Genomic DNA, 8,967 nt, shown 5'->3' with positions numbered 1-8,967 from the left:
CCCCAAAAGCTTAAAAAATTTGAAACCCCTTTTTTTTTTTTTTTTTTTTTTTTTTTTTTACATGTACAGTATTTCTAGATTAGGTATAATAGTGATAGCTGGCATTAACTAACTGTGTAACTGTAACCAGCTGTACTTATTTAGCACTGTACATAGGGTAGAGATGCACTGTGAGATATGTGAATGTGCACATGCAAATTTAAAGTTACTTTTTGTTGAATCTGCTAATGGCAACAAATATATTTTGGGCTTGCCATCCTGGAAGCACTCTTTCTCACACTTGTGGCTGAAGTCAGTTTTTCTGAATACCCTTGAACAAATGCAACATGCACATTCATAGACTACCTGAACCAGAGATGCATAAACTTTCATGAGCAAGTGCTCACTTCATTGGATTCTATGAAGGTGCAACTCAGGGTTGCCAACTGGCCATAAAGTTTTGGACAGTCAGTTAAAAAAACAATAAAATTCCTGTTTATACATCTTGTTAATAAAAAAGGAGCCATCCACAAAAAAACTGAGCAACCAGAAACTTGATTGACGCTCCCTCTCTGAACAAGGATGTTTGTTAAAGGATAAAGAGCAGTGCACCACCACATGAAAGCTGAGTATGAGCACAGTACCCTGCAGTGAGCATAGTCTTAGAGCTTTTTAGTACATGGGAGCCTTCATATCCACCCCCCAGCATTGTGCTGCTGCTACTGCTGTGTCCCATCACCTGCCTGTAATAATTTTGGGTTGACAGTAGGTAGACAGGAGTCTTTTGGGGGGTCCATGCTGGGGCAAGGCAGCAGGGGGTAAGACTCAGGGGGGTGGACTGGGGCAGCAGCATGGTGTGAGGTGTATTTTGAGGCATCACGGTGTCTGGGTGACTAGGTAACCCCTGAGGTGGGGGCAGCCTGGTATGAAACCATTGCCACAGACTAATGGGTTTGCCAGCTCAAGACATTTTTTTAAAATCATAATCAACAAAATGTTTACTGATAACCAAACCTTTTTTTACTATGGTTGGTATTAAGCACCTAAATTTGAACCCAGCCCTTGTCCAGGGCCTGGCAGAAGGGTTACATTTACATGATGTAAAACATAAGTCAATAAAAATGTTTGGTCATCAGTAAAAAAAAAATTCTGGTTTTTCAGTAAAAATAAATAAATTGTCTTGGGTTGGCAAATACAGTGCATCTCCACTCTGCTTTTCTGCCTGACTTCAGAGTAACATGGCCTAGTGTGCTTATAGAGGTTAACTAGTTTCTTGCCTCATTTCACCAGTTAGGCTTAGTAAATTGGTTATATTCACAAATAGTAATAGCTGCTAACAGGCCATTTAATAGGTAATTTCTAATACAAATTAAATATTATTTTTGTGTAAACTTAAAAATGCTATAGATATATAATCAGGCTCAACTTTCTAAGAAGATTTCAGACCAATCCCTCATTTGTATGAAAACAATTTACATGGACAGTTCACTTGCTTACCCAAATTAAGTCCTCTGTCAAAAGAAACTGATAGACTTTAGGTGTATGGTGTACATTTGAACTTGCTTTGGTTTCAATTTCCAGGAGCAAGCTAGTTGGCCATAATTAAAATCTGTAATTTCTTGCAAGAAAGTCAGTGTGCAGAAAACTGCACATGCATAAACAGAACAACCCCTGTGGTTTAAAATTTGCCTCTAAGTTTATTAAAAAATTAAAAGGGAAAGAAAGAGAGAAACTGTGGAAAAGATTTCCAGATAAAATTTTAAAATCTGCCAAAAACCATAGACATTGACTTTAACTCAGCCTTCATTGTTGAAGCTGATCATCCTAATCTTGTATCACTTTGTAGATATTTACAGTTCCTTTCTTTTCAGATTATTGCATTTATTGAAAACTTTACTACTTTAAAAGGTTAGAGTCATTTGAAAAAGTGGTAGAAAATTTGGAAATTGGTATTTTCATATTGTATTTTCAAGGTGTTTCAGCAAATATTTCTAATGCAGAAGATCTTCACTAGCACTGTGAGAGTCATGCCTTGCTTTTTAACATCTCCTGTTAGAAAAGTTCAGATGCCCAGCTGTAGCCAAAAACACAATAAATTTTAGTACATAAGCACCGGAACCAATGAGAAATCATATACAGCCAGTTGACAGCTGGAGGAGAAAAGTGGTCTCCTTATCTTATTAGGATGAGAAACTCTTGATTTTATTTCTCCAGATGGTGAAGCTCACTGTGCACAGGGTAGTTATCCAGGGACGCGTTAGCTAAAAGGTGAATTGTGCATTGTGTGAATTTCTGAGTATTTTCTGAGTTATGGGATGTTTCATTTGAATTTATCGGAAAACAGGAATCAAGCACTCCCAGGTAGTGAAGAGGAATCTTGTCATAGTTTGACCTCAAATGGCTCTCCAGTACATCTTGGAACAATATACCACACTTTAGGGAATTCAGAAAGAAAAGGTGAAAATAAGCAGCATTTATTACTCATGCACCACATAACATAACATGAATGATTAATAATTTTAAATGTACAATATGATCTGCAGTTTTAAATTAAGTGTTCCGCACCATTTTTTATGAGTTACCAAAATACACTGGCGCATGAATGTGACTATCTTCACAAAAAAGAATGTGCATCTGTGACAAGGATCCCATCATAGTGAATAAAATATTGTCGGTAAGGAAATAATTATAAGCCATATATGAAGTCATGGTTTGAGAAGAGTCCATTTCAATAAAATGCTATACTGTCATCTTGGTCTAGTGTGTCTGATGGCTACACTCCTAGAGCTGAGAAGCTTTTAAGTGATCATAGATTCAGTTTTTGAATGGTTCAAAAGTTATTATATTTAAATTATTCCCAAACTATACCTTTTTAGGAAATATATTTTTAATTGTTCAGTTTGTTGGGTTTTTTGTTTTCTTAATCTTTTTCTTATGAAATGTAAATGTTTATGTGTCACACAAAGTTTTATCATTATAGTAAGGAAATATGCTGCATTTGAAGATTTTAATACTAAGTGTAAAGACATAACTGAGCATCTCAGGGGGGAAGGGGCGTGTTGTTGGGTTTTTTTGTGCATAATGAGCAATGTCCCAAGTATTTTTAATGACTGCATGGCATTTCCTTGCTTTAAAGAGAAGTAAAGCATGTGAGAAGGCTGTCACAGTAGGGCAGACTGTCATCGCAAAACACAGGAACACACGATACTACAGCTGCAGGGTGATAGGAGTGACATCTCAAGTCTTCTATGAAGTCATGTTTGATGATGGTTCCTTCAGTCGGGATACATTTCCTGAAGACATTGTAGTAAGTATTTTTTGATATATTTACAGCTAAACAAACTGAATCTTTTTGGACTATTTTTTTTGACCTTTAAAGAAAATCATTGCCTTAATATTCAGTTCATGTTTATGATTTTCACTGCAGAGAATTATTATTTTCTAATGTGCTTCTTCCCAACCTTGGTTGTTTTAATTAGCATTCACCATTTGACCAAATGAATCACAACTAATCTTCCAAAGTCTTTTAATTAAATAAGAAATATGTATTTAATAAAGGATATTAGAATGGGAATTCCACATATTCTTATCTGTTTCTGAGAGATAACATGTCAAAATTCCTTGCTGAATTGAAAAATTCTGCTGTATTGGGGAGAATGGCTCTTGTGAATCTGTTCTGACAACTTGTTTACACCTTTTGATGTTTGGTTTGTAAGATTACATTTTTAATGATAAAATGCATTAGGGAAAAGAACATGTCATTTATTGCATTCCCTAACAGCAATACCGATTTTGATTTCCCCTACGTGCTTATACCACTACCATGTTTTTCAGTTACATTACTGAACTAATGAGGTACTTATTTAGGAAATTTAGAAATGTTGGGATAGATCCTCTCCTGTCTTCCAAGCTGTATAGTCATTTACAAATGTACAAAGCGCTCACAAACTTTATTATTCCCATCTACTGCCATTTTTAAACCCACTTCATGTTCTGGGGCGCTCTGTAACTTTGCTTCACTCGATCTGCCATTATGCTCCTCTGATCCTGGGGCTTCTCTGTACTGTGCTGATTTGTTCATATAAGTGCCCCCTTTTTTCCAGAGGCTGTTCCAGCCACCAGGGATTACTTCCCTGCAGTAATCCAAATGCCACATCACTTTTCTGTCAGCCATGTCCCCTGTGCTGGCTTTAGAGACAGGGTGGTATAAGATGGAGTGCATAAGAATCAGTTCATTGTAGTGCAGGATCCCCAGCCTCAGAAATACTCAGCTTTCCTCTCTTATAAAGATATTTAGTTTTAGTATTTTCTGCCAAACTAACTTTTCCATAGAAATAAAGTTATCTGACAAATATTGTCAGCGAAAATGATACTGTTGTTCTTGGCAGCAGCTTAGTTATTGAAAAGTCTAATGCCTTTTAGAAATAAGACATTTAAAGGGGTACATTTTCAAAGTAGTGTGTGGGGATTTAGTTGTATACCTCCCATAGGTGTTAATGGAAGTCATGCAGCTAAATCCCTGTTTCATTGCTTTGAAAATTTACCCCTTAATTTGAAGTATTCTGAAAGGCTGTATTAAAGATCAAGGGCATTTTGATTTCGGATCATCAAGATATTAAGCAAATGTGGCTGCATTGTTATCAGAAACCCCTCTTTTGTGTGCACCTGCATCAAAGCTCTGATATGGGAGAGATGAGAAACTGCTTACCACCCAGTGGGGTAGCCTGATAGGGAGCTAAGAAGGAATGTAATCAGGCATGGCTATGCCTCAGTGCTTCTCAGATAGTGGATGAACAACATATAATTGTTTGATGGAAACACCAAACAAATTTTACGTTCCTTAGAGAAATCTTGTTGTGTTTTCATTAGATAATATACCTGCAGCAGTAACTAGAAGGAAAAAAATGTCTTTTTTTTTCTTTTGCCTGGACTAAAACTTGCTAATCCACACAATGTGTATATCAGGTGTTAGTGCCGCTGGGAGGACTTATTCATCAAATCTGGTGTGAAAGCAATGTTACTGCCTATTGAAGAACTTATTTCTTTAATCTGTTTTCACTGTTCAGCTAGTTCACATAGATAGCAGGAGCTTTCTGCTTTTTCAGTATGTGTTGAATCCACTGCACGATTTCAGTTCAACTTGCAATTGCATTTATGCAAGACAGACCACCATTTCAGTGTTCAGACATGGTGATTTATTTGTAAGAAGGAAGATGGGGGCCCAGAGAAATTTCAGCTTCCTCCCTAAAACTGTTTTTTGACTCTGAACATTCAGTGGTTGCCAAGGCAGGGAGGACAGTGTTTCCCTCTCACCCTCTCATCACACATTTTGCTTTGTTTTATATGAACATTTGCTAATAAGGTATGGCATACTTTTTACATCAGGCTGTGGTTCTGGGGTTCCTATGAGATTATAACCTTGTGAGTGTCCCATATATAAATCACTCTTCAGTCACATAACTTAAACTTATCAGACCCCTAATTAGTACAACTTGGTATGCTTGATAACCATGGTTATCATAAAAAAAAAAAGAATCAGCTGGTGTGCAGCGGGGGGCAAAAAGCATTCAAGCAATTGTTTGTTCCATGTTCGCAGCAAGGGAGGCTGTCTTCAGAGCTCTTGGAAATGTGGTAGGGGACGACTGGCTTGTGCTAGGGGATGGCTGGTTTGTGTGCAGTATCTCTAAGGAGATGAGGTCTGAAGATTTGTGTGGTCTGGTTTAGCTGTACAGCTGGCGAGTAAACATGCCACATTCTCCAGCAAGTGCTGCCAACAGTAAGTTGGAGTGCCGCTTTCTCCTGCTCAGAGGATTATCAAATTATACGCTAAGGCTTGTCGCACATTCTGCAGCTCAGCACCCAATGGGAGGAACGCTGCCCTGTCTACCAGGGCAGATGTCAATTAACAGATTTTGCATCAGGCAGTGTTTCAATTCTCTTTGCTACTGCAGTTAGGGCAGGGTTTGCTATCGTAAACACTTGGCATTTTAATACCCATCGGACACATCTCTACATGAAAATTTTGTCAGGTTGCTACATACAGAACATGCTGGATCAGGTTTATTTATACACATTTTTTTTCCTATTTATATATTGCATCTGTCAAAAATGCCTTAGCTTCATGTATAATTTTTCATATAAACACATCTTCCAAAATAAATCTGACCTGACACAAGTGCTAAGACCTTAGCTATTCCCACTCCTCCTCATTAAAATCCTTGATAAACAGACAGCCTTGCAGCATGGCCTTTATGGATGGGGAGGTGTTACCAAATTCTGTCTGTGTCAGATATGAGGAAAACAACTTCCAGGGTCAAGGACACTCCACCGAGGGAGAGTCTATGTTACAACTAAGAGATACGAGTACAGCTGAGGTAGGCATGGAATCGTAAAAAACAGCTGGAAGGGACTATAGGTGATGTTTTAGTCCATCCCCTTACTCAAGGCAAAACAGCTCTGTTCTCATGGAGTTAGCTAAGGTGATGATAGCATTGAAACATGGTAGGATGAGTGTAAGTGTAGGCTAGCTGCCTAAATAAAGAAATTCTGGGTCTCCAGCAGGCTTGGAGCACCCATGCTTGAAGCTCTTGCTGCTCCATCATCACTTCTGTTACTTAGTCTTGCTAGATTAAAGGGAGCTTAAGTAGACTATCCAGACTGAGATCATGTATTCCAGTTACAGTTTAGACATACCACTGCCTGCCCCCTATCCATGGGCAGATCAAAATTTTGAAAAGGGGGGTGAAGATGATGAGGTGTGTCATCATGTATGAAACAACACATATTTTTCTCCAGTTAAAAATAAACTAGAAGCTTAACTAATAATAAGCTAGGAGTGTAGAGCTGTATTGAAGCAAAAACAAAAAGAAAGTCATTGGAACTAGTTAAAAACCATCTGTAGGGCTGTGAATTAGAACTTCGTTCATGGGAGCAGCTAACAGCAGAATTGCAGAACAAAGGCTAGCTTAATTGGTGGAACATCAAGACCATTAAAAAGAAGAGGGTTGTTAACACTTGTGGAATGAAGACCTTAGATGGGATTAAGTAGATTATAATGAGCCATGAAGTCAAGTAACTCCTTCAGCACTGCCTGACTAGAAACGGTGCTACTGTCAGGTAAGTGGTTTTAAACTTTGGGATGAGCTGGAATCAAAGGACTGTAAATGCTGCATCTTCCCCTGCTTCTATCCACCAGGGGCAGAATTGCATTTCTGCACGTGCTTAAATTGTGGTGATCTTTCTAGGTGACGATTGTGTTGCATGCAAAGATAGCCAGTCAGGTTCCTCTATAAGTCTGCATGCACAGACCGAGCATGTGCAGTAGGCTATGCACTGGTTAGGCAGGTACACGGCTACATGTGCATACCCATTCTGAATGCATGCCTGTGACTAAGTCTCTAAAAAGAGACCTGGCTAAAAAACCCTAATTCATGGTTTGGCAGAGGGAAAGGAAGATCCTTCCATGTTTAGCTCCAATCACTGAATGCTTAGGGCACTTACCCAGCAAGCTGGAGACCTGGGTTCTAAGTCCCCTTCGCTTAGGAAGAGTCTGAATCTCTGTCTCTCTTGACTTCTGAGCACAGTACTCTTCCCAGTACAGCAGTCATGCTTCTCAGATCAGGGATTATCTGATCCTATCTCCAGAGCTTCTTTTGAGACCGGCTTCCTTGCCGTCCAAGGAAGATATGTAGAACCAGGAGGAAGATAATAAGCTAGAGGTTGTGTGGCCTAGTGAGATGGAGGGAAGATTTGGCACTGATTTGGAGAGATTCGGGGATTTGGGTCAGCCAGGGAGAGGCAGGCACAGCTGGGCAGCTGCAGGTTCTCCTGTGGCTCCTCCGGCTGTGCCTACTTCTCCCTGGGCAGGGGGAGATGCGGGAGAAGCCCCCACTGCTGCTCTGCTTGGCCCAGCCTCCCGGCACTTTAAAAAGAAAACAGGTCCTGGACTCACCAGCTACTGGAGCGGTGATGGGGCCTCTGGATGTTGGTGGCAGAGCACCCCCGCGCAGCTTGGGGCAGCGGGGATTGCCCTCCTCCATCTGACACCTGCACGGCAGATGCCACGTGGCACAGCTCAGCAGGGTACTGCGCTCTATCTGGGAGCTGGGGCCACTGTGGCTGAGTGCTGTCAGGCTCCGGCTGACATGTGGACCCACCCCAGCTCCCAGGTGAATCGAACTGGTGGCTGGGGAATTGAACATGGAGCTGGGGAATCTAACTGGGGGTGGGGGAATCGAGCTGGGAGCTGGGGTTTGAACCGGTTTGATCCCCCAGCTTCTCGATTCAATTTGCCTGGGAGCTGGGGCGGCTCCATGTGTGAACTAGAGCCCGGCAGCCCTCAGTCCCACCTCCCAGACAGTGTGCAGTGCCCTGCCTAGCCACACTGCCCCCATGCCAGTGTGATCCCCGCTGCACCCCACTGCCCTGCACTGCATGGGAAGGCTCTGCCATGAGCACCCAGAGGCCCCAGTCACTGCTCCTGCAGCTGGTGAGTGTGGGGCTTTTTTTAATTTTTTTTTTTTAATGTGCCGGGTGTGCAGTGGATGGGGCCAGGCAGCACAGCCATGGGGGCTTCTCCTGTGGCTCCCCCAGCTCTGCATACCTCTGTCCTGGCAGGGGAAGCTGTGGGGGCTCTGCCCTGCTGCCACATGCCCAGCTGGCACAGGGAGGAGGACAGGGAGGCGATGCAGGCATGGCTTCCTCTGGGCGACAGCAGGGCATAACCCCCATTCCCAGCGCTGCCACGCCCACATCAGCGCTGGGAAGGGGGGCTCTGCCCTGCCACTGCTTGCCAGGTGGTGTGGGATGCAGATGCAGCAGAACTGGGAGTGGGGGTCTGCCCTGCTGCCACTTGCCCCCTTCCACCTGGAGCTAGCTGCGCCCACATCCCGCTGTCCCCAGCCCCAGCTGGGCAAGCAGCAGTAGGGCAGAGCCCACGGTCCCAGTGCTGCTGCGGCTGCATCTCGCACTTCCCTCCCCGAGTAGTGT

The 8,967-nt window shown here is 42.1% G+C and overlaps 1 protein-coding gene across 2 annotated transcripts in view; it reads left to right on the top strand.

Annotated features, from left to right (window-relative positions):
* KDM4C (lysine demethylase 4C) overlaps window positions 1-8,967 on the top strand; it is a 532,790-nt gene that overhangs the window by 472,781 nt on the left and 51,042 nt on the right. For both annotated transcript variants that reach the window (XM_019517600.1, XM_019517601.1), the window contains exon 19: window positions 3,116-3,286. In XM_019517600.1, the coding sequence (XP_019373145.1) occupies window positions 3,116-3,286 (171 nt within the window). The remainder of the gene's footprint in view (window positions 1-3,115; window positions 3,287-8,967) is intronic.

This window comes from Gavialis gangeticus, unplaced genomic scaffold, assembly GCF_001723915.1.
Source record: "Gavialis gangeticus isolate Ggan-Ray unplaced genomic scaffold, GavGan_comp1, whole genome shotgun sequence".
Classification (NCBI taxonomy): domain Eukaryota; kingdom Metazoa; phylum Chordata; order Crocodylia; family Gavialidae; genus Gavialis; species Gavialis gangeticus.
Note: the sequence above shows the minus strand (reverse complement) of the source record. Positions and strands in the feature narration are given on the sequence as shown.